The sequence below is a fragment of the Thermobia domestica genome, chromosome 1 (assembly GCF_964235325.1).
Source record: "Thermobia domestica chromosome 1, izTheDome1.hap1.1, whole genome shotgun sequence".
Lineage (NCBI taxonomy): Eukaryota > Metazoa > Arthropoda > Insecta > Zygentoma > Lepismatidae > Thermobia > Thermobia domestica.
This window is the reverse complement of record NC_137454.1, coordinates 146896395-146923720: the sequence shown is the minus strand read 5'-3', so window position 1 is coordinate 146923720 and position 27326 is coordinate 146896395. Positions and strand designations below refer to the sequence as shown.

Here is a 27326-nt window from a genome sequence, read left to right as displayed (position 1 = left end):
CAAATGGAATAACTTTAATGCCGGCAGATGTCTCGTAGAAATCTGTGCGTAAAATGTATGTGTGGTGCCAACGGACTTCATTTATGGCACTTCCATACAGATAAGCAAGGCCTTCTATATAAATAGATGCTAGTTTGGTTTGCTGATAATATGCAGAGTTAATTTAAAATTTTTAAGCACCTGGCAGACAGAAAATATTTCATTGAGCAGTATTCCGCGATGAACATACATCCTATCGGGTGAATTCTGAACGAGATATTTTGGTCAGCCGAAGTGTATATTATGGCTCGAATTTTACAATTGGACAGATAAATCAGAAGTTCGTCCAGCATCAGGATTGTTGGAATTCTCCCCCCCCCCAAAAAAAAAAACCTCCGAAAATACCGTATATTTCAAAACTGGGATTGAAATAATAACCTCAATGTGATCATAGTTTCTTCAGTAGTGTTTCTCAGTACACACCTGGTTTCAGAATTGGCTTTAACTATGTATTACCAGAAGGAGCTCTCCGGAATAGATATCACTGAAAAAAATGTGTTTCGGAATCATGCATAAAGAATTTCGTTCGTCTTCGACCAAATTCACTGTAACACATTCAGCTGTAATCTGGGATAAAAAGCAATGCGACTAAATTCATTTGTCTCTGTCGTACATACTTGCGTATTAGTGCAAATAAATAATAAATTGTCCTTCTTCATGTCAGTTGATTGCAAATAGAAAATGCTTCACTTAACAAAGGATTTTTCAACACAACGTTTGGATGATTACACACATACAAACGAAAAGGAGTTCATTAAAAATGAAACAAAATCTTCTCTTATGTTACTTAAAAACGCACAAATCATTTTTGTAATATGATAGTTTGAATCAAAAACATCAAATGCTTTACTTAAAAATTGAAACTACTTAAGATCTACCTCTATTTTCTCAACACTACACCTGGATAATTACACACATACAAACAAAAATAGCTTCAATAAAAAGGACATCGAGAACTCCTGAATTCTTCTTGCATATCTGGTAGAATATGTAGCGCATAAAACGATTTATCAAATCTTACAAAGCTCCTTTTGTTGTAAAATGTGTTGTAAGAAAGAAAATTCGCAATTGAAAACGAAATTTAAAAATATTTCAACATTTTAGTTATTCAAAAAAAGTTAAGTGATTATTGCTTCAGCACTAATCATCCGAGTACCATGGTTCATACGTCATTCTCTTGGCCATTTTGTAATCTGGATTCACTAGGGCTCAGACTCACTACCTTCAATAAGGGTCGCACTCACACTAGTCTCAATGAATTTACAATGTATGGAAGCGCGTCAAGCTGTTGAGGAGGAATGTAGAATCTACGTTATGAAAAAGGAGCCGTTGTTTGAGGCATATGTAAAAACAATAGATTCGCTATCTCCCTAATTATCTTATTCCATCTTTTACACTTTACCACTTTAGTCTTGTTTATCTAGGGATAAATTTAACTAAGGTTCAGGGATGCTTATACTAAGTTCAATTCGAATTCTGATTGGGATTTGTATAGATAATTATTTATTAATAGTTCTCTTGGCTTATTATATATAGAAAAGGTTGGCAAGATCAAGGTACGGAATTACAGACCAAGTTAATTGGTAAAGCACAGAGAAAATATTGAAAAAGTTGTTACGAGGAAAGCTTCAAGAAAGACAGGTAATATAGAGATAACTTAACTGGTTGGAAAAGATTCTTACATCCACTTTGACTAAGAATTATGTACGCGAAATAAGGTGATTAAAAAGTTGAACTAGAGTTCAGAAACCTATGAGTAACTTTTTACTGGATTACTTTCAGTACACAAATATTCCAGAGGAAGCTGGTGTTTTCGAAGAGAACCCAAGAGATATGTGGCCAGTTCAGAAGATTCTGTAAGACAGAGTGGATATATGAGGTTACACTATTATAAAAAGAAATTAGATTGACTGCGAATTGGTGGAGAGAGCATTCTAGAGGTGTATTAATTGGAGGTAAACTTCCGATTGTTAACAACACATTTGGTTATTATTCGCACATGAAGGAATAATTTTCATGTGACTTCGTATTGGTAGAGAAGTTTGTTTTATTTAATTGGTGTGTACATTCGCAGCTCGCTCTTTGTTGTATATTTAAGGATACATCAAAATTAATAGTTCTATATCACAGGTGTTATATGTGGCATCGAAGATACAGAATCTAAGTTGCTTTTTGTGGGTAAGACTAGTTTACTAGTAGTACAGGAATTCGTACCTAATAAAAGGTTTCTTCACATCAACTTTTGAATCTGAGTCTCAATTCCGTTTAGATACATACATAGATGTAAGTATAATTTTTAAAAAATATATATTTTCGATTGAGCCACTAAAAATGATTTTAAGGGTTAATCTCCCAGTTATTTGCCACATACGCTAGTTTTCCTACATTTTTATTGTAATTTTATTACCATAGTGATGATTATAGTAATTTTTAGTGAACTAAATACAGCATATCAGAGTTTCCACTTATTCTTTGTAGGAGTAGCGAGCACGAACTCCCTGACTTCCGGGTTTTCAATGTAATGATTTACAAATTTCCAGGACCATATATATATAATATAAAAAAGCAAGTAAATTTTTCCCCAACCAGGGAATTCCTTATCTACTATGTAGGAAGTAACAGTGTGTGTGTGTGTGTGTGTGTGCCCGCGCGTGCGTAGGTACAGGGCCGCCCACAGGGGGGATGTATGGCGCAAGCTGCGCCATTGAGAGAAATTTTGGGGGGGATTTTACTCTAATGTCGAATAGGTAATTTTGCTGTCGTCAGAATAACATTGGAACACGATGCGATTTTTTTTTTAAATCTCGAGAATGAATTCCCCTACCCCCTGCTTAGAAACTCTATGAATGAAGTACCGCGCAAGTTGCTATATGAAAGGATGGGCTGGTCGGTTTATCGTTTTGTGTAGATAATTTACCCATTTTCTGCTGGGAGCATTTATTTATTTCTTATTTATGCCATGTACGACACTTAATAAGTAATGCTGTTCAATTGCTACATGATGTATAATAAATAAATTAATGATAATATTTTGTATAGTTTTCTGTTTGTGCGATTACATTTTCCAGGGCCTGCGGGAAACTGAAAACCAGCTCAAAAGTGGCATCACTGTGTACAATAGAGACTTTGCGTTAGAGGTCGCTCCAGTAGTATTCTATATATTCAGCTCCATGTATTGTACAGAGTGAAGCCAGCTAGGCAGTTGTTCGTTTTTCGCAGATCCTGGAAAATGTAATCACACATATAGTACACTACCAAGACTACTAATAAAAGCAATGCCATTTTTATAATTACTACTGCCCCTACTACTACTACAAGCATTCTATAATACTACTACAGGAAATAAAAACAACTACAAAAATAACAATTACTAGTACTATAAAAACTACTGCTACACTGGGCAATTGTTTTTAGAGGACTTGAGTTTTGAGGAGTGAAGAGATTATTAGTTTTTTGGGGGGGAGTGCGCCATCAGCTTTGGGGGGATGGGCACCCCTGCGTAGGTAAAGTTTTCCCCCGAATACTATCAGTGGAAACCCTGCTCTGAAACTTTTTTATGAGTGGAATATTAAACCACTGGCTCCAGTTACAAGAATCGCCATCTCCTTCAGACATTTTCCATTATATAGTTGCAGCAAAATAGAAGTCAGAACAATGACTTCTGAGAAGTAAAAACACCATACTTAAAATTCCCTGATTTTTGAGGGTTTTTTTCGTCGTTGGGAATTCTGTAGATACACCACGTGCTTCCAATTACTTGCTGTAGAATGCAGCATACCTCAAGAACTACTATGACTAGCGAATATTATGAGATGTACCTTAAAAATCTCGTAGTTTTCTTGTAGGTCTATTGCTTACATTTGGCCTTCTGTGGCCGAACTCATCAACAGAGTTTAAAGGAAGGGTAGCCTTACTAATTTAAAAGTGGCAGCTGTCTAGTATAAATAGAGGGGGCTTTAATGACCCAATTAAAAAAAAATTGTTTTAATTACACATTTTTAATTAACACGTTCAGTGCCAAAGCAATATCTGGCGCTTATTAGGGCCAATTTAAAGTTTTGTTTTCTTGTTGAATTAGTTAATTTCATTCATCCATTCCTAAAGACAAAGCCTATCTCTGCAGCCGTAATTTCCTATCCGTAGCCATTCTTTCCACATCAGTACATGCACTACATACTGTCGACAATTGGTACGACGTTCTGCAATGTGTTCAGGCAAGGGTTTCTTGAAGTATCGCAACAGGTCGCTTGTGCAAGAAGGCAAGGCACGCGCTTACACCTATAGGGTATTGGGTAAAAAGGAACTCGTCTATGTTTATTAAACTTTGTCGTAACTTTCAATAAACAGAATTCGAGAATTCACAAAAGACATATTTTAATTACAATAAAGAAGCTTATTTGATTAAGTCCCATTTTTGAAGCTTCCTTATTGTAAAAATAAAACACATTAAAATTAACGAATATGAAAAGAGTACTCACAAACGTTTCAGGTTAGTCAAATTCATAAAGGCGCCATCCTCAATAACACTTATCTTGTTGTTTTTCAGGTCCCTATGAAATAAAAAATAATATATATATATATAAATAAAGGATACTATATAAAAGTACTACCATGAGCAAAATAAATGACGCGTCTCTTTATTTTGAAGTTTTTTGAAAATATCTCCGTTTTCTTTATATGTTCGAAATTTCGGAAGGTTTCCCCAGCAGGACAGGTTAATAACAAACCCGTTTTTAATATTTGTGTTAGATATTAGCTTAAAATAAAGAAATTAGAAGCAAAAAACATTAAATCGACAGAAATCTCGAGAATTACCAACTCTGCTAAAGTGGGAAATTTTCAAGAACACGAGGGAATTCTGCATTTCAACACGAAGCAGCGACATCTATGTCATTGAGAGAAATGTGGATTAAATCTACAAACTAAACTTTTAACGAATATTTCTAGTATGTCTTATTATATGCATTATCTGCAAACTCCAAAAATATGAATATATGCTAAGTATTAACATAAAGATAGAGCAAATAGTGGAAATTATCTATGGAAAAGGACGAATTGTAGGACGATCGTAATGAAATATCGTCTTTACCGGAACAGGCTCAGTTCACGTAAAAAGCAAATAGCTCAGTTAGTTAAAGCAACTAGTCTGTATGCTGAAGGTAGCGGGTTCGATCCCCTGGAAATGCCGTTGTCATTTTTATCACTACACTACGGTTATTTTATTTATTTTTTTTATGTGGGAAAGAATCAAATTGTAACGTATGTGTAAAACTCATGACGATACCAAAAAAAGAAAAAATGCCGTTGTCGCACTTGCACTAGCGTCCCTAATTTTGTTTGCAAACAGTTTCGTAATTATTTCCCCTGTGCTCACTGCTCACCATATGCTCGCTGGCGCATAACGAAGGTTTCCCAGTAAATGTTAATTCTAATTTGGAGAATTTTATAAAGTTTCACAATATTTCTCACTAGATAGTCTTCTATCTACGTGTTTGGATATTTTGATAACAGATGTCCCTATTAAATGTTTAATTTTCCCTAGATGTTTAATTACGGAAAAGTTTTACAATGTATTTGTATTGAATTGAAATTGTTTTGAATTTACTACATAAGGTAAGTAGACCCAAGGAGGAGAACTCAAGTAATTGATATTCTACGTAAAAGCAACCTATTGTAGAATGATGATGCTTCTTACCTTCAGCACATAATCTTTACGTTAGAGAGTCAGACAGAGAAAAATCCTGTTTTTCCTCCTCTATGACCACCCATCTTAAACCTCTACATATCGTTGTTCGTCTCACAAAATTTCGATGCTCCAAAAACATTCAAATAATAATAATAATAATAATAATAATAATAATAATAATAATAATAATAATAATAATAATAATAATAATAATAATAATAATAATAATCCTGAATATGCCATCCTTACATAATGTAAGGATATCTTAGTTTCCTAGTTTAAATCTCAAATATCTTAGTTTAAAATGCTTTCTTTAGTACTTATTTGAGCAACCATGTAGGAGGGGGTACGACTTTTTATTTTGCCCCTCTCATTTCAGTACCCTTCCAACAGAAAGTAATTTTTGATAAGCAGGACAGACAAAATGAATAAGAAATATATTTACAGCATCCTCTCCCCTTTCATGATTGGAATATCACGTAATATTTTTTATTCTACGAAAGATGGCCCTGTGCGGTTAGGGGTAGGTAACTAAAAGAATACCTAATATATAGCGCCCCTTGATTGTAATATTACCGCTTCTTTATTTGTACGAAGGAGCCCCTACACAATCAAGGGTGACAAAAAGAATAGGAAGAGTGTCTATTGATTCCAGTGGTGGATCCAGCACGAACTCCTGGGGGAGGGGAGGGGAAGTGAAACATTCTTTTGATGATGTGAAGCTGTCACAAATTACCACTTAACTAAACTAAACAATAGTGGGGGGAACCGGAACCCAGTCAGTTTAAATTGATGTAAAAGTTTAATTTTTGGCTTCATATTAAAGTTTTGGTTTCAAATGAGAGTTTCAGTCTAAGTGGTCAATGATCAAATCTCGTGGGGCTCTTCAGTGTAGGCTAATACGGCCCCCTTATGAGAAAAGGCAAAATTGTTAACATGTTTATAACTTTCGAATTTTTCGTCTATTTTAAAGAAATATTTTGCTTCGTATTAAAGTGTTGGTTCCAAATGACAAATTCAGTCCGAGTGGACAATGATCAAATCTCCGGGGGGGGGGGCTCTTCAGTATAGGGGGCTACGGCTCCCTTATGGAAAAAGGCAAAAATATGAAAATGCTTATAACTTCCGAATTTTCCGTCTATTTTAAAGAAATTATTGGCTTCATATTAAAGTCTTGGCTTCAAATGACAATTTCAGTCCGTGTGGACAATGATCAAATCTCGGAGGGCTCTTCGGTGTAGGGGTTTCGGCTTCTTTATGGGACAAGATTCACGTAGTTGATATTGCAAAATTGTTTTATATATATGAGTGGAAACTTGCACCATTTGGTTAATTTTACCTCTTATGTTTTGCAGATTCATATTCCAAGCAATAGTTACTCCGCAGAGCTAAAAGAAGGCACTTACTAGTTTCATTAAAATGAAATGTCTTTTATGAGAGGAGCAGACGAACGAACAGGCACCCAAACGTTGGTTGAGTCGTACGGTTGAAACTCGTTAAGCTCGCTTCAATTATTATTATTATTATTATTATTATTATTATTATTATTATTATTAAAGCTTTTTGCTCCTAATTTATTTATTTTACTTTATTATTTAACGAATATATTGAAAATTGTCAGAGACACGTATGCAGTAATTTATTTCGGGAGGGGTCCGACTTCAATATTAGGATAAATTATAATAAAATTTTAAAAGATAATCCCCAAAATTAGGCTAAATTTACAGAAAAGTTGGGGTTTCAGAGGGGGTCCGGACCCCCTGGACCCACCCCTGAATGCGTCCTTGTTTGTCAGTAACATTTCCTCATTTTGAAACCTTCAAAAACTTCGGATAGACTATATAAAGGAAAACGAGTTATTTTCGATAAAATATCACTTCAAGGAGACGCGACAGTTTTATTGCACATGGTGGTATCCAACGTTCACAAGGGCAAGAATTCCTTCCCTTTTATTCTTTTGCTATTGTGCTGTATCGAAAGGTCAGGTTTGTAACATATTACTCCTACGAACAAGCATGACTGGCAGATAGGAATACTGAACACAACTCCAGAGAAATGCATGCTGAACTTACGTCTTTACGCTTTGGTGATTTGCCCTCAAGGTCAATCGAGTGGTAATTCAGTTCCGTCTCTGTTCTTAAGCCATGTTCGTATTACTTCGAACAGTTTTGATAATGAAAAGCATGCCTCTTAATATAACAGACTTCTTTCGCGTAAGAAATCGAAACTCAGTTGGTCAGAGCAACTAGTCTGTAAGAATTAGGTTGTTAGTTAGTTAGGAGCCCAGTACGAGTAAGGGTTTTTATTACTATTGTTTTTATCTTTTTTATGTGAGGAAAAATCAAATTGTGACATCCCGATATCAAATGTATTTGATTAGGTAGCTTTGTCTTAGCTAAACTTTAAACATCACTAACTGTCGAAATTATTTCACTAACCGATCACTTACTGAACATTTCAAACACGTCAAACCAGTGGCATAACATGAAGGTTAACCTCTCCTCCGCAGTCCTTAGTTATGCGTCCGTACTTTCAAGGGCGGACTAAGGGCCGGGCGACTGCCCGGGGCGCCAGAGAAAGAGGGGCACCAAAACGAGCCTCAAAAAGTAAATTTTATAATGTGCTTTCTACTGACGTTTTTGGTTTATATTCTTGTAAAGTAGTGGCAATTATATGATCTTTTTCCATTTCACTATGGAAGAAGAGAGTTTCATAGTACTAAGGGGGCTGTATCGAAAAATTGAGAGATGGCATGTAGAATAAAGATGCCGGGAATTAAGTATTGTTTGTTTGTTTGCTTGAGTTTAGCGTTCCACGGTTATGCCTTAATGGGCAAGGGAGATGTGGATACTAATTATAGTGGAATCCGAACCACTTTTATCGTTCAACAGTAATCCACCGGGAATTGGACCCGGTACCACAGAAGGCAGGCGTGCTAGCCACTAGACCAGGGGGGTGGAGTTGGTATTGTTTATAGCGGGCCATATTCTTTGTGAAGTTTTCCTAGGTAAGGATTTCTTTTTGAAAATGGGTTTAAAACAGGGGCGTCATTTAGGGAGGGCAGGGAGGGGCATTTGCCCCCCCTGAGTTTGAGATGTATATAGAGTTTATCATTAGAATAGTAGTAAATCAGTGAAAAACGCGAAATTTTACTTATATCAAGAGGTCTTGCCCCCCCCCCCAAAGCAAAATCTGAAATGACGCTCCTGGTTTAAACTATTAAAAACACTATGATAAAATGTAAAATATAGGCTACTACTATGGGAAGGGCGCCAAAAAGTCACAGGAATAATAATAATAATAATAATAAATATGAATGTCTTTGGAGAGCCGAAAGTATGTGACACGAATCATTATAGGTAGAGCTTTAAGATGAGTGGTCATAGGGGAGGAAAAACAGGATTTTTCTTTCTCTGACACTCTAACGTTAAGATTATGTGCTGAAGGTAAGAAGCATCCTCATTCTACAATAGGTTGCTTTTACGTAGAATATCTGTTACTTGAGCTCTCCTCCTTCGGGCAACTTTGCTTATGTAGTAAATTCAAAACAATTTCAATTTAAGACAAATATTTATAGAGAAAATTAAACATTTAATAGGGAAATCTGTTATCAAAATATCCAAACACGTACATAGAAGACTATGTAGTAAGGAATTGTGAAACTATAAAATTCTCCAAATTAGAATTAACATTTACTGGAAAACATTCGTTATGCATCAGTGAGCACAGGGGAAATAATTACGAATCTGTTTGCAAACAAAAATTAGAGATACTAATGCAAATGCGACGATATTTTCTCTCTCTCTTTTTTTTTTTTTTTTTTTTTTTGGTATCGTCATGAGTTTTACACATATGTTACAATTTGATTCTTTCCCAAATAAAAAATAAATAAAATAACCTTAGTGATAAAAATGACAACAGTCCTTCACGGGATTCGAACCGTCTACCTTCGGTATACAAATTCGTTGCTTTATCTAACTGAGCTATTTGCTTTCTTACGTAAGCTGAATCTGTTCTACAGTAAAGACGATTTTTCATTACGATTGGGCTAACAATTCGTCTTTTTCCATAGGTAATTTCCACTATTTGCACTATCTATACGTTAATACTTAGCATAGATTCATATATTTGGAGTTCGCTGATAATGCATATAATAAGACATACTAGAAATATTTCGTTAAAATTTTCGTTTGTAGATCTAATCCACGCTTCTCTCACTGACATAGATGTCGCTGCTTCGTGTTGAACTGCAGAATTCCCTCGCGTTCTTGAAAATTTCCCACTTTAGCAGAGTTGGTAATTCTCGAGATTTCTGTCGATTTAATGTTTTTTGCTTCTAATTTCTTTATTTTAAGCTAATATCTAACACAAATATTAAAAACGGGTTTGTTATTAACCTGTCCTGCTGGGGAAACCTTCCGAGATTTCGAACATATAAAGAAAACGGAGATATTTTCAAAAAACTTCAAAATAAAGAGACGCGTCATTTATTTTGCTCATGGTAGTACATAGCTACTACACTGTAAAATATAAAACTATGACAAATTCTCTATATCGTAAGTTTCCTTTTTATTACTGAATATTCAGATGTGAAGTTCAACGACTGCTTTCTTTTGAAGTTAATTTTGAAAAAAATCAATTGAGCTGTTGATGGCGTTCACAGTGTTCCTACTACTATCATCAGTAATCTCATTAGTATTATTCAATAATAATAATAACTGTTGTTGCAGTCTTCGTCATAAAAGCCTTGTTCTCTATTCAGATAAGGTCTCTTCGGAATTTAAAAAATACCCTTGAAACATACCATGAATAAAATACAGAAAAAGCTATTATCCTACTTCAACTGTTGCACGTTCTTTTAAAGGAGTAATTATTAGTTTCTATACAACTGAATTTAATCTTGTGTGGTCGTCCAAACTTGCAAATTCCTAACTCACGTTAAGCTGATCTCAAGCAGAATAATTAACCGTGACTTCCATTCGGGTTGGCCAGTTCGAGTGAGAATATGTTTGTCACTGAGAGTCTCGCGCACAAAATCAAATACAATTTAAGCGATATTATCGCCTTTTATATGAAAATGAGTTGATTTTGAGTTTACGTCCTTTCCACCGGCGAGGCTAGATGAGACGCCGCCCTACTGATTAATATGGAATCCGAACCACGAGCTCCCGACGGGAATCGAAATCGGATCTCCCACGCCAAAGGCGCGTACGCTAACCGTTTAGTCTCGAAGGAGCTCTTCATATGAAAATGTTTTTAAATGTAAGATAAAAGGCAAATTAGACACAGAAAATTTACGAAATAGTGAAATCTATCACTCAATACAACCAATCTTATTTTTAATTGTCCCTGAGATTTTTCTACCTCTTTTCTGTACCTAATACGTGTCTCAACAATTTTAACTCGAAAGTTGTATGTTAAACTCAGGTTTTGAACTTTTTGGTTAATACACAAAAATTATAAATTACTTATATCTAATATTACCCCCCAACATGTTCATACGTATTTGATATAACGAAATCTCGATTATTGAAGCATGTACTTATTTCTGAAGTAGAGAAGTAACACAAAATTATCAGTAATGTTTCTCTTAGCTAATTAGCTACCGTGCGTAGTCCCAGGTTGAACTGTGGGAGCCTAAAACCTTTGATATAAGTTTCTAGTACAACTACTTCCACTTTAGGGTACAAGTATTTTAATATTCTATTTAAATTCGGTGCTGGAAAAACGACGAAAGTCAAATCAAACAAGAGCACCCTTAATCTGAGCTACTACAAAAGGGGTGAGTGACTTAGGTCCCCGCACTCTGCCCCGCCTTGAGTCGTGATCATAACCATCTCTGTCACTAATTAATTGCAAATTTAACAATAAAAATATAAAAATTGTTCTTTAAAAGGCAAAAATACAAAGTAAACAAGCACACTCGCAGTGCCAGAAAACATGATACCGCACGCAGAAAGATTAATTCCATATGGTTCCCATTCTTTGTCAATTACGAAATTCCAGTACTTTTTTCAGGGGTTTATTTTTAATTTTTAAGCAGTGATTCGCAATCGAAATGTGTTAGTGTAAGAAAGACGGAAAGAAAAATTATTTACTTTCGTAGTTTGTAATACTGAAGAGTGAAATGCAGATTGGCTATCCTTATTGTTACATTATATATATATATATATATATATATATATACGCACACACACACACACCAATGATTTGCCTGACATGGAACGACAGTCACCTTGCCCATGGCTATGAACGATGTTATTCGCGCCACGCCCGAGGAATTCATTAGGATATTCCAATAATGTAATTTCATGCCATCTGACCTTCGACTGAACCTTGTAAATGGAAGTTTTCTTTGCCAATATGAATTACACTAGATAATGGCAATCGGTACAGGATTCGATGAAGTGTTACCAGAGTTTGACCAAGACTGACACAAAGCACGTGAAAAATTCACACGGAATGGACTCGAACCAGTGACCTTTCGCAGCAAAGGTAAGAATTTTACCAGAGAGTTCCCGTGAACTCTTATTACTGTATGACTGAACAAAAGAAATTGCTCATGTTTACTTAGCATGGTACCAATCCTGCTGATAACATAAAAGTGTAATGTTATTCAGACGTATGATAATCATCTCTATTACTTCTTACACGTTGTAGTTTTCTTTGATTATAGAGAGAGGCATGATAATCCTGTTATGGTGTACTCACATCTGCCACGAAAGATTGTAGGTTCGATCCCACGCTAAGTGTTCTTTCTATGGCTAATAATATCTTGTTATTGTGCTTTTCTTTGAGCTTTTTACTTACCTTATTATTATTATTATTATTTTCATCCCGTCAATTCACTTATGTATTTATGTTTATCATTCGCCTCCTTTAACCAATAACAGAATTGTCAGACGAAAACTTAGAACTGTTACTTTCTATTATAAAGCTCATTCTACTCATAATACTCACAATTAAATAATCAAATACATGAACCTCACTTACACACACATACAGTTATAAATGATTAACTAAAATAATTTAAAACTTACAGTTTTTCCAATACAGGAAAATGAATGAAAGATGCTCGTGGTATAGTCGTAATGGCATTTCCAGACAGATCTCTGAAAAGAAGGCAAAGAAGAAAATATCCCTGGATTACATAATTGAAATCTGAAAATACATCGCAATCAAACACAAAATGTAAAGTCCACACAGTATTAAAATTTAAGACATTCAGGATGCTTTTTTTTTTTTTTTTTTTTTCTTCAACGCAAACTGTGAAACATATTTAAATCTGCATAACAGTTTATTAGTTTTGTATCGCATTTTTGGTAGCACAGAGAATTATTAACTCTGTTAAATACATTTTCTAAAATTTTTGAAATTCTTATTCATAAACATTTGATTTTTAACGTAAAGAGTGTACTTGAAGAACCACAACACGACTTTCATGAAGGCAAATCAATTTTAACTAACCTATATGAAATAACAGATAGTATCTCCTACGCAACGAAACAGATCACAAGCAGATGTCATATGCACTGATATGAATAAAGCTTTTGATTCCGTTGACAATACGAAGGCAAGTCAAAAATTATCTACACTTTTCATTCTACAGTTTATTTACATGAAGCTAGGGTTATACTATGCACATCATTTTTCTACGTAATCTCCCTCCTTATCAATGGCACTTGGCCCAACGGTCAACGAGCTTACGTATTCCTTCCAAATAAAAAGTTTTCGGTTGGTCGTGAAGCCACTTTTGCACCGCATTTTGCACGTCTAAATCTGAGGCAAATCGGAAACTGAGCTTGTCGTGGATGATTTGATGGGCAGAACCATGACTGATGTTCAAAGCAGCTGCTACCTCATCGATAGTGATTCGCCTATTCGCCAGAACCATCTCTCGAGCTTGCTGAATGTTGTCATCTGTAGTGGAGGTTGATGTCCGTTCTGCTCCCTCTTCATGCGTTACACTTGTTCGACCACTTTTAAACTTCTCGAGCCACAAAAAACGCAGTTTTACGTGATAGTGCACTTCTCACATATTGCGATGATAATCTGCGATGAATGTCTAACCCTTTGACACCCTCCGACCAGAGGAATCGGATCACTGCTCGTTGTTTCTCTTTCGTGCAAACTTCTAATGAAACAGCCATGGTATATCTGAACAGAAGGAAGAAAAATGGAGGAATTAAGACCACACTTTCACAGCATTACCACAACAGTATAACAATAAAATATGCGAGGACAGAAGACACAGTGTGCAATGTAAGAAAAGTTATGACAAAAGTGTAGATAATTTTTGACTCGCCCTCGTACATTACCATTAAAAGAAGAGTCAAACATACGTATCATCTTTCTAACTGTGTCGGATTCATTCATCTTTGAGGAGTTCTAAATTCCTCATTCGGACTATTTATTTTTTAATGTTTATTAATTACCTGTCAACAGTTTTAAACCCCTCCAAAATTTTACTTTGTCAATAGTGTTGAGGACAATGTTATGTTACAAGAAAACCTCCAACCCAATCCTATGTCAGCCAATACGAAATCTAAGGTAATATATTGCAAGAAGTTGACATAAGGGATTTAGATGTAATATTTGATAATTTTATTATGGTTTACTGATCAGATACAGAACATGTGTAAGATAATTATTGGGTACAAGTTTAAACAATGGCCTGCATTTTGTCAACCAGACACGTACATATATTTATATTAAAAATGAAATGAAATCTTTATGTTTTACGTCCCACGGTTATGCCAGTTAGGCTAAAGGAGAGGGGTGATGATGAGAGATGAGTGAAATGGTGGAATGAAGAAAGTGGGAGGAAACGGGAGAACCCCGAGAAAACCCACGAGCGCGGTGTTTGTCCACCACAAAGTTCACACGGCGCGAGTCCATTTATATTAACTCCCGGCAAGCTCAAAATTAGAATATGCGTCGCTACTTTGCAACAGCCTACACAAACACTTATAAATTAGTATTGAAATGGTGCAAAAATGTTTCATTAGAATGTCTTAAGCTGGACTCGATAACTACTGCAATACGTCACACTACTGGAAAAAATATTCTAAATTTGAACCACTGGTACATAGGAGAAAATTGATCGATTACAAATTTACAGAAAGGATAGTTGATAGCAGCTGTAATTCAGAATATATTTTAACAAATGTGCATCTGAAAGTTCCAATATATGACACACGCGCTAAACTTGTATTCAACCTAGTAAAAGAAAACATATTTTTAATATCACGGCTTTTAACGAACTGCAATAATTACACATACCAGTTTAATTTCACGATTTATAATGTATCTTAGTATTTATTGTAATATTAAATTTTAATGTTTAACTTCTCAATGTTTTAGGAATTAGCTGTCAGAGTTCAATTATTATTATTATTTATTCTTTTATTATACAAAAGAGATGCTACAGAATATAGACCAGTACTGAAGATTTATACAAGATGTCTACATTTGTTCTCAATATATTATATCATTGCAGTCAAAACACTCTTACTAACACAAGTCCTTAAAAAAAAAAAAAAAAAAAAAAAAAAATAAGAGGAAAAGAAAAAAAAGAAAAAACAAAGAGTAACAGAAATATCATACTATACGGAAATTGGAAATCCAAATTTCCTACAATTTATTTTGATAATATCCTAATTTCTCACACTTAATATACGTCATTAATAGGGAAATCGGTTGTAGCGTTAGATAATATAATTGAACTATGAGAAAAAATGCTGTGCAAAGTTCTGTATTAGCTGTTCCCAATACATTAATGAAGCGTATTATTAAGAAGTTGTTTTACGTGAAAATGAAATAAAAAATAAGTTTTTCTGTATCTGTACATATGATAATGAAAAGCAAAGTAAAGAAAAAGGAACGACAGTGTAACTGCTTTTGAATGTGTCAATTTGGAGCTTTTTATAAGTGTGAACTGACAATGCTGACAAGAAACGGAAAATTAGGTTATGCAGTGCATAAAGCGATTTTTAATTTTTACGCCCAAAACAAAATACCTTAATTACACACAAATGTGCTTATTTTCCAGCTCATAATGTAGCCAAATGATACTCGGATCCAGTTCGTTTTCCCATTTTTCAAACTTTTAAAACGATATTGTTTTTTTTTTTTTTTTTTTTTTTTTTCACCATTTTAGTGAAAACCAGAAGAGCGCAGCAAAATGTGAGTCAATGATATGAAATAGCTATGAGAAAACAGGAGAAAAGCGAAAACGTCGATAAAATTCTATGCTTTTCCTAGTGATCACATTCCGAAACGTAAGTTTGGATCTTGCATTTTGAAAGTCCATTGAAAGGGATTTCTATACAGGTAAAAAACAATATCGAATGGATATGATGTCTCTCGTTGTCAGTTCTAATGGTTTATAGTACGTAGTAGATTGTATTCATGAGAACCTAATAAATGTCTAAAAGAAAACGTCTAGTTTTCGACTAATATTCATCACTAAGCTTAGACTCTATCAAGATCGAAAACGAACCATTCTGCATAAAGGAAAGATAATGATATACTGTCTTTTGTTGCAAAAATACCTGCCTTTCGCAATAAATTATAATCATTGATGTATTGCAGTTTGCGAATCCAATTTTATGTTTGCATCGCATTTTTCTACAATACCGCTTAAAAATAGCGTTCAATATATGTAGAGCGAAAAAAAAAAAAAAAAAAAGACAGAGAGAGAGAGCGAGAGCTTGAAAACACTCTGGCCACTGGAAATACGAGTTTGGTGTCTAGATAATTTACGGCTAAAATATGTAGGCCTACGTATCAAATTGGATTTGTATTATTAGATCAGAAGGAATTGTTTTCGAGCACTGTGTATATACATGGGAGACTTCTTGAATTTCTTTCATAACATTTAGAAAATTGTAATACTCATGTAGATAATTGTTCGTTTAGGAGGGAGAAGTACAAACGTGTTACTTCGCTTCTTATAAGCAAAACTATGTTAAATTCTTTGAAGGGTGAGATTGAAAGTACGCACGTTTATTGACTTTCATATACATCTCAACATGAGAATTCCATTTTATACTAGGAAGCATTCATGAGCTCTTATCAGTGAAGTTCGCAGAAAAATTAGATCCTTAAGAACTTACAAAGATTAGCACGCGTAAAGCTATGTTCGATATTTCACGAGGACACTACTGTTTCGGTGTTAACTGTATCTTTAACTTTGCACAGTACCAATTGGAAAAACTTAAAATTCCACATTAGAGCGCCCTTTCCGCTAGTCCATGACTAGTGCGTGTGTTTTTTGTACACGTGATCCCAGGTTCGATTCTCAGTGGAAGAAAAAAAACAAAAAAAGAAAAACAGAATAATGACACCAAATTACTAGCTTCCGATCGTCCATAGCCAAGTTTCAGTGACCACTTTAAATTAGCAGCTTTGTGACTCTACTGTTAATGATTTCCTCTTCCCTCATTAATCTGCTTTTCAACAGACTTTTGCTTAAGTCTGAATCAGTGATGTAATTGATGTAAATCAGTGATTCATAAAAACATACTCCACTTATTCCTACACCGTTGTTTAGCCGTAAAATCTGTTTGTAATAAACATTGTCTGAAAAAAGTTTCATGAAGTGAAAATCTAACGATTCATCATTTCTGCAAAAATGTTTCAAAAACTTCAATATACTCTTCCCTCAAAATTCACCTTTGACTTCACAAAATCATAATTCGTTAATTTAATACGCGTAAGCTGATGTTTGCTCATAGCTTTAAACGCAATAAAATCAACGCATTTCTTCCTATTTTCTGTTACAAAAATAATCTTCATAAGGAACTGGAACTTTTATGTAGTTATTTCATTACATAGGCAGGTGTATATGTGAAGAAGTAGTGGCATTTTCTGTTCTTGAAATAACTGATAAATTCACAAAGGTTTCTTTTCGTTTTCTGGTTACATTTTAAACAATGGGATGGGATATTTGTACACTACGAACGTGGTTTATGTTCCTCGCACTGCACTGCACCACTCACCCCTCCGATCCCCCACCCACCCACACACACACAGAGAGAGAGAGAGAGAGAGAGAGACTATGTAAGTTTTTACTTGCAACTTGAAATATTAAAAATTTTCAGGTTTCCGAAAGCTGACTGGAAAATTATAATTTGTTGCTGCTTAAATTTCCTCAACAGGAATTTAATTTTATAGCTCAATGTGCAGTAAAATATAGTGGAAAATTTTCCACCTAAGATCACTATACATTGTCTTCAAACAGTCCAGGTTGAAAAGTTTTTCCATTTGTTTCTACATCATAATGAAAATTTTCCTATCATAAAATGTCTTACTTTTTGCTTCAAAATGACGAAAATTTTTCTACTTATATAGTTTTTCAATTTCTCCATAATACACGACAGAAAATTTTTCGATTCATAAAAAATTGTTTCACTTGTCCCTACATAGTACTGGAACTTTTCTGAGCCATGAAAAAATGAAATGAAATGAAATCTTTGAGTTTTACGTCCCACGGTTATGCCGGTTAGGCTAAAGGAGACGGTGATAATGAGAGATGAGTGAAATGGTGGAATGAAGAAAGTGGGAGGAAACGGGAGTACCCCGAGAAAACCCACGAGCACGGTGTTTGTCCACCACAAAGTTCACTTGGCGGGGACTGGGATCGAACCCGGGACCCCAAGCACCAGAGGTGAACGCTCTACCACTGAGCCTACCACTATGGCTCTCGGTTTGCCGCAGTCGGAAAGGTAAATCCATGCTTCATCGAGCGTTACGACGTACATCCACCTTTGTTTTGCCAGATGCCATTCGTACAGCTTCCGGGCGTTTCCCTTCCTTCCTTTTGGTGGGCATCCATGAAAAGATGGCCGCGAGCTTTCATAACTTTTTCCAGCTTGAGTTGATGGTGTAACGTCCGGCTCACAGTCCCCAAAGACACGTCAAGACGATTAGCCATACACCTTTGTGTTGGCGGATTTTCTTGCATTGCCATTTTGCGAAGTTTCCTCTGCATCGTGGAGGTGGCCTTGGTGCATTCCCGCTTCCTTGGCAACTACGTTGGTGATACAAATGGTGGAGCTTCGTTGCCCTTGTACTTTTTAATAACATTTTTTATTCCACTTAAACTGATGTTGCAACCATTCTTTTTGCACTGTTTTCTAATGACAGAAACACTAAAGTGGGCGTCATAAAGAGCTGCAACATAGTCTTCTGTAAACAAGCTTAGTTTGGGCGGCATTTTGGTCACAGAGCGGACTCACACACTTGGAAACAAATTTAACACAATACTCACAACAATGGTCCTGTTTTGTGCGTTATTATCGTCCGCGCGGAAAAACAACTCCGTTCCCAGGAAGCCACTGCACAACACTGCAGGAAGCCACGAGCCGGGTAGGGTGAGTCCATTCTGCCCGGGAGGGGGAAGGAACGAAATCGGCCAAACGTAGGCTGAACAACCTCTGTAGTATGCTGCCAGACATTAACCTTATAGTATATACCAGAATTTTGAATGTGATAATGTTTCTAAATTAATATGCCATAATTGAGCTTCAGCGAGACATTCGAAATATGAGAACACTACTAGGTCTGAACAACTTTTAAAGAAACTGCATTACCATAATTACTCCTTTTACTGTATCAAATACAATAAGCTATTCATAATTATTCACTAATTTTACCTTTTATAAGCTTTAGTAACTCTTCAATCTATATTATTTATTTATTTATTTATTGTCAACACAACAGGCTATAGCCCAATTGCAGTGTTGTAAAATAGGCAATTACATGTTCGTAACTCTTGATAACATAACTTGAATTCACAACTCTTGATAACTCATGATAATGGCATTCCGAAATTTCTTAGGCAACATATCACATATATCAAATTCATTGTTATTTGTACACATTCTATTATACAAAGCTGTTGTCCTCCAGATTGGTGATTTCATCATTATATTAGTTCTTGATTTTCTGCAGTAATAAAGACCAGTGTTTCTACGTACTTTTAATGTGGGGACATGAAAATTCAATAAAGAAACTAAATCAGGACAATCCAAAATATTTTGCGTTACTTTTTGAATGAATAATAAATCCATCATATGTCGCCTTTGTTCTAGTGTAGGAAGATTAAAGTTAGCAAGTATGGTTTTACAGCTGTCAAATGTAGGATAAATGTGAGTTTCTTTATATGTTAGAGATTTAAAAAATTATGTTTGTATTCTTTCTAATTGCTTGCGATGTTTTATGTGAGTCGGATTCCAAATAGTAGAGGCATACTCTAACTTTGAGCGAACATATGCATTGTACAACTTCTGTAATGTTGCATAGTTCTTAAATTCTTTTCCCGTTCTAATTATGAATCCTAATAGCTTGAATGCTTCGCTTGTTATATTTACAATATGATTGTCAAACGTTAACTTAGAATTAAACGTAACACCAAGATCTTTAACTGAGTCATGCCTATTTACTATATATTTATTAATTTCATAATTAAAGTAACGAGGAGATTTGCTCCTAGTGAATGATAATACTTTGCACTTGCTTTCATTGACCCCAAGTTGATTCGAAGAGCACCAGTTACCAATATGATCTAGACCTTGCTGTAGCTTTATGTTGTCGTCCACAGAATTGATTCTAGCATATATTTTTAGATCATCGGCATATAGTAATTTTTCATGGTCAGGAATACAGTCAGGTAAATAATTATAATAAACAAGAAAAATAATAATGGTCCTAAATTTGAACCCTGAGGGACTCCTAAGGATGCAATATATTCTTTAGACTTGCATGCATTAAAAAGAACGGATTGTTTACTATTAGATAGGTATGATGAGAAGAATTTAATCAGGGACGGAGAAAAGTGAAAAAGCTTTAATTTTTCTAGTAATATGTTATGATTTTTATCAAAAGCTTTTTCAAAGTCAATATAAATCACATCTACTTGGCTGCCTACATCTAATGAATTCGCTATAACATCTGTAATAATTGCAAGATTTGTTATTGTGGATCTTTGTGAAATAAAGCCATGTTGTTTAATTGAGATAACCGGTTTGACGTGATTAAGGATTCGTCGATACAAGATATGCTCAAATACTTTGGCAAAAGCAGGTAATATTGCTATGGGTCGAAAGTTGGTAATATCTTGACTATTGTTGGACTTCGGAATTGGACAAATTAAACTAGTAATAAAATAGTTATCAGATTAATTACAGTTTCCTCTTATAATCACGTTTTCCAACCGTATTTCTTCGCAAATAGAAATTAAAAATACTTACAGATGCACCACGTTCTCTGGAGAGCTCTGAAAATCAATTCTGGCTAAGGAAGATATTTTGCTATCCGAACTGCTGCATTTTACTTTAATTCCCTCCACTTGGCCAAATCCTTGAGGCCGAATTTTCGGGCATATACATCCAAATGGACAGGGTTCTTGACCCACAACAAACCATGCACTTAGTCCAATGAACACAGCAAATAATAGTTCCGTTTCAAGCTGAAATCTTCTCCACATTGTGAATGCCTTTTACCACAACGCAGGAATTTCCATCTTAGTCGACAATTTATGTCCTTCCAACGTGGCATCAGAAGAACTAAAAGAAAGGAATTTTATTTTATTATGGGATAGAAGCAAAATAACACAAGAATACACACCATGACACTGCCAAAATTCCAACGTGCAGTAGTAGTTTCTTAAGTTTCGCTTTCACAAAGGCATAAATTTGGCAACGCCTATAAAGATCGTTATCCACGTTCTCACCAGCAAATAATTTATTGAAAAATTCTCTCATATAAACCTATCCGAAGCACATGATACACTGTATTTGTAACTTAACATCGTAAAGCGTCCACTCTGCTTTAGATACTTAATCTAGTAGCCGATACGGAAACTTAACGCTTCTATTTTACATACATGTAATGTATAACGGAAATAATGTCAAAATCGGGACAAAAACAGAATTTAAGGAAATAACTGACTTGGTAGGATTACTACTATGAATATTTTCTCAGATTCAGCTAACACATATTCGATAGCTGGTGTAGTTTCAGTTATTCAATAACTCAATTTCGTTAACTGTCCCAAAACGTTGTAAAAACCTACAATGATTTTGACCACCCACTGTCGATTTCTTCAATGTGGTAACTTCATAAAACTGCATACTTCACGCCTCCCCCTTTCAGTCCTCCTTGCTCGTTGGTTGTATGTGAATTTTGGCTGACCCCTTCTACGACTTCAGACATAGCTTTAAATTCTCAAATCTATAATAATAATAATAATAATAATAATAATAATAATAATAATAATAATAATAATAATAATAATAATAATAATAATAATAGGCATTGATCAATAAAATGAGGCAATTAAACCTTTTTTCACCATTACCAAATAATCAACATAAAGAAAAACACTACGTGATGAAACACAATACAGCATGAGCACAGAAACAGCCTGATTTTAAAGTGCCATATAATTAACATTTAATTGAATATTTACATGAAATTTTGTACAGAGCTCTGTAAACTCAAAGTATTTTCCCATCTATCTTTTCAGAATTCTAGTTCTGACCAGGCCAGCTAGAGGGCAGTAACATCGAAAATGGCGTTCACCCCACAGCAACGAAGCTGGTGCGTTTTACAATTTGCAAAAACAAGCAGTTTTGTGAGAGTGCAGCGTGATTTCAAACGACAATGCTGATCCACCCACACACAAATCCATTGTGAAGTGGCATAGAACGTTTATTGAGACGGGGTGCATTTGTGATCAAAGAAAAGGACATTCGGGGCGACGTCCAGTCTCCGAGGAAACTATGGAACGCGTAAGAGCAGCCTTCGTACACAGCCAACAGAAGTTTACACGTAAAACTAGCAGAGAGTTGCATATGCCACAAAACAACAGTAAGCAAGATCTTACGCAAGCGTTTGCGGTGTTACCCGTACCGACTGCAGTTGGTTCAGAAGTTATACCCACAAGACAAGGTAAAGCGCCGTAAGTTCTGTGAGACTATGCAAAATTTCATGGAGGACGACGAAAACTTTCTGACGAAGATCATTTTCAGCGAGGAGGCGACATTTCACTTAAGTGGAAAGGTGAATAGACACAATGTAAGGATATGGGAAACCCAGAATCCTCATGCAACTGTAAATGTGGAACGTGACTCACCGAAAATCAAAGATTTTTGTGCAGTGTCAGAGCGTCGGGTGCACGATCCGTTCTTCTTTCAGGAACGAACAATTACAGGTGAAAGTTACTTAGCATTGCTACGTAACTGGTTGATTCCGCAACTTAGCAATGCAGAGATAAACGACTTCGTTCTACAACAAGATGGGAGCGCCGCCACACTGGCATCGTGCTGTACGCAGGTTTCTAAACGAGAATCTCCCAAACCGATGGATAGGGCGCTCTGGAGTCAATGATCAAGTTCTTTGCAAGTGGCCTCCAAGATCACCTGACCTCACTGTTTGTGACTTCTTTCTGTGGGGATTTGTGAAGGACAAAGTGTATGCACTTCTACTACCCGCAACTCTGAACGATCTCCAAGAACGCACCAGTGATGCTGTCAACTCCATCACACCGGATATGCTTCACGTGTGGTTGGAGCTAGATTACCGCCTCGATATTTCCCGCGTTACAGGTGGCGCACACATCGAGTGTTTGTGATTTCAATTATTGCTACAAAAACTTTTTGAGTTTATGAATCACTGTTCAAAATTTCAGCAAAATATTCCTTCGCATATTGAATTTACACTAATTTGAAACCTGGGACTGTTTCTGTGTTCACCCTGTATTATTACGTGTCGAATTTTAGATCAAAGCATATTTTTTCCTTTCCAAATACTAAAGAAATAGCAAGTAACGCCAACGTTTCATTAGCAAACATAACTAACAAGTTTTGTAGTGCTAAAGTAATCAACAATATAAAATAATTTAGTGATTATTATTTTCTTACATAATAAAATACTGAACAGCTGCTCAAAATACTGAATAAGTAGGTTCTTTGTTTAACATCTTTCCATATTGTTTTCTATTCAACAATATATATTAGAGACAAAAAAAAAAAAAAAAAAAAAAGGAAGACAAAATGAGAAGAAAAAGAAATATTCAATGGCTGGAAACTGTTCTGTAAAACGTTCCACAGAGGGCGCACTTCAACCAGCGAGAAGAGACATGGTTGATGAAACGATGCCTTATGTTCCTGTCTTTTCCTGAATTCTTTCACGGAAGGTTCTAGAACACTGGTCCCCCTATATAGATTTGTAGCTAGCAGGGTTGGCTGGTTTAAACCAAGGTAGTTTAAACCAGCTGTTTTTTTGTTTTCAAAAAAAAAAAAAAAAAACTGGTTTAAACAAAAAAAAAAATTTAAATCGTGTGAACTTCATGGTGACGTTTCCACATATCAAACCATCCGCATTACGTTTATCTACTTTTCACCTTTTAATCAAGGGGTCTCGTGTTCAATTCTCGGTCGAATCACAACCCATCTTTCAAGTGTAAACCAAGTAGCGATTCGAGGTGTCCCTTTAAGCGCAAGTCTTTTCCGTGATAACCTTGGTATTTCATAAGGCTGTTAAGCCTAAACACGAAACGAAACCAAATTATATATTTCTACTTGAATGAATGCCTGTTGTTTTATAAAGAAGACAAGCTTGCCTCTTATTGATAGAACTTGGCAAAATTTATCAACTGCCTACGTAGCTTTCAACATCAATTTGGATTTGACTTTGTTTTAATTTTATTGAATGATATGTACATACCAAATTTGTCATTTAATACCTCAGTTTTAGCGTAGTGATTATGATATGTTGACCTTAAAATTTTATATACAAATACATTTAAAGTAATAACAGGATTTTCCCAATGGCTAAGGCGGGAGTTTCCCGATTTATATATAATTCTACTTGTGTAACTGTTTTCTTTTTGTCCTTCTGAAATGACTCTTGACAATTATATAAACAACTAGATCTATGTAAAGATCAGTACAACGTATTTTTATCAGGAGTCCTTCGTGAGTGAGTCGGCAATCGCATTTGTGACCAATTAGTCCCGGTTTCGTGTCAAAATGGACAATTTCTCTTGGATGTAAGTCGAGAAGCGGTTTAGATTCCGCTTTAAGCTTATGTGACCCCTTCCAGCATAACCTTGTTGTTGCATAATAACACCAAGGCGAAACAAACTAATTTCTGTCCATATTTAATATAAATACACTGAGTAAATTATTTAAACCAAAAAACCTGGTTTAAACAAAAAACCCGGGTTTAAAAAAAAAAAAAAAAAAAAAAACTGGTTTTTCGGTATTTTCAATAAAAACCATGGTTTTTGCCAACCCTGGTAGCTAGGTTGGTTCCTTTCTGTACCAAAGATTAATATTTAATTCACATAGTATTGACGAGTGAGCGTTAGCGAGTGAAGACGGGTTAGAACCCCGCAGGGCACGTTGTTTTCTGTCTTTATTTCAGCAAAATGGGATGGGGGACCTGTGTTCTAGACAGGGTTTGCCCAAGTGGACCCAGCCCGAAAAAACCCGGTGGGTTTTTTTCGGGTTGGACCCACCTGAAAAAACCCACTTTAAAACCCACCTGAGTTTTTGACCTATTTGTTAGTATATTATCGATTCAACTAAGGTGATCACATTGTATGTGATTTTTATCAGATTTTAGACTTTTCTTGGGCGAATTAGAGGCTTTCACGTTAAGGTATACAACAACATTCAACATAAGACCTTTATAAAGTTCTGAATGCACTAAATGATTTTAAAAAAGAAAAAAAAAAACAGCTTGAGATAGTTATAGAACAAATTAATGTATGGATTATGCTTATAGCCTATTTGAAGTAAAATAAGCAATTTTGTACTTTAGAAAGTATTTTCCGTGAATATTGTGCCCGTCGACTTGGCGACACCGAGGGACATTATCACTCATACGTTTGACGGGTTTAAGGTCATAGATACCGGTACTAATAGTACATATGTAAATACATTAGTAAAACTATTAGTATTATTTCTTACCTTTGATGTAAAACACAAGGTTCTTCAACTAAAATTTGGTTTTCCAACAATAACAGTTTAATTCAGTCATTTGTTGCTACTCTTCAAATAAGCATTCTGTAGAATCAACACCAGTAATAGCGTAAAAATTCTTGTCAAATTTAAGAAGCTTAATGCTCGGGGTTTTGAAGACTATGTAACGCTTACTATTTCAAGTGCTGAGTTCAAATTTCCGTACTAGTGGAAGTTTTGATGTATACGCCGTGAAAGAAGTGCTCGGGAAATTCCTGAATTAAACTCAGAAGGATCGGAAATGAATACTTCAACAATAAAACTATTTATTTTACGCTTAAGCCAGCCATACGTCCCGTAAAAAACGGGAATGTCCCGAGTTTTAACTCCGTTCCATTTCTGCTATCAATATCAGCTTATTCGAAAAGTGAAAAACAAAAAATTCTGACATTGGCTGCGAATCCTGTTATTAGTGAATGAACAGTACGCTGTTGCATGTAACAGTTTCGAGGAAGTTATTACACCACCCTGTTTGACTTGATAGCGAGCAAAATTTGCAATGCTACTTTTTCCATCGCACTTGATGGAAACTCGGATACTCTGCGGAACATACATACATACATACATATATATAATGGCTTTGAGTGTTTCTACATTTACAAACACAGGGAAGATGGCTTGCCTTTTCTCCAGCAACACATTAGATATGTTAACAAGAATTATAATCTTTTTCAGAGGCTAGGGGCACAGAATTGTGCTTTGGTCTAGGTCTTAGAAAAATGTAAATCTGGTCCTGACAATTACACACGACACACGAAGAATAATCAGCTTTTCATTAGATTAAACTCACAAACGTAATTTTGGCACATACAGCCATGTAAATAAATATTGCTAAACGCGCGAAAAATATTGAAAGTAGATTTTACCACTGATTTAAATAATTTGCATATTGTTTTCCTGTAAAGCATTTTTATAGCACATCGTAAGTTTTTAGGCATCTTTAGTCTATACAATTAATTGCAGGGTACGAACAGAGAAAAGCATCTGCTGGTTAGTGAACTTTCGCCTATTATATTATTGAAAAAAAATAAATAAAATGAAATGTGTTAGTTTTAGTCTGACGGTTATGCTTCCTATGCTCAAGGTGACGGTGATGATGAGAAATGAATGAAATGATGGAATGAACAAACTGGGAGGAAACGTGAGAATCCCGAGAAAACCCACGCACAAGGTGTTTGTCCACCACAAAGCTTACTTGGCGCAAGCTAGGATCGAACTAGGAACCCCATGCACTAGAGGTGAACGCTCTACCACTGAGCCACCGCGTCCTATTATACTTTTGTTCATAACCAGACTACAGTTCATTGCATTGTGTTGGAAAGCTGAGGAAGTGGGGGGACTGAGGTGTCCCATATTCTCATGGAGAAAATATGGCAGGTTTATTTACGCTGGAAGATGTTAATTTCATATAGGGCCTAAGACATTTTAAAACATTTATTTATTTCATAACATGAATTGTATTTTTGTTTTAAATTAATAGACCCCTTTTGGTATTCATATTTGGCGAACGTCAGTCAGGCTTCTGGATGACTTGATCTACATTTGTTCGTTTGTCTGCCGAGCTCCTT

General features: G+C 35.4%; 1 protein-coding gene across 1 annotated transcript in view; it reads right to left on the bottom strand.

Moving 5' to 3' along the window:
• Positions 1-27326, bottom strand: part of Remo (Remoulade) — a 148639-nt gene that overhangs the window by 108626 nt on the left and 12687 nt on the right. The window contains exons 2-4 of the mRNA XM_081764108.1: positions 20980-21294; positions 12766-12837; positions 4518-4589 (exon numbers count right to left, since the gene is read on the bottom strand). Coding sequence (XP_081620234.1) covers positions 4518-4589; positions 12766-12837; positions 20980-21215 — 380 coding nt within the window. The 5' untranslated portion in view covers positions 21216-21294. The remainder of the gene's footprint in view (positions 1-4517; positions 4590-12765; positions 12838-20979; positions 21295-27326) is intronic.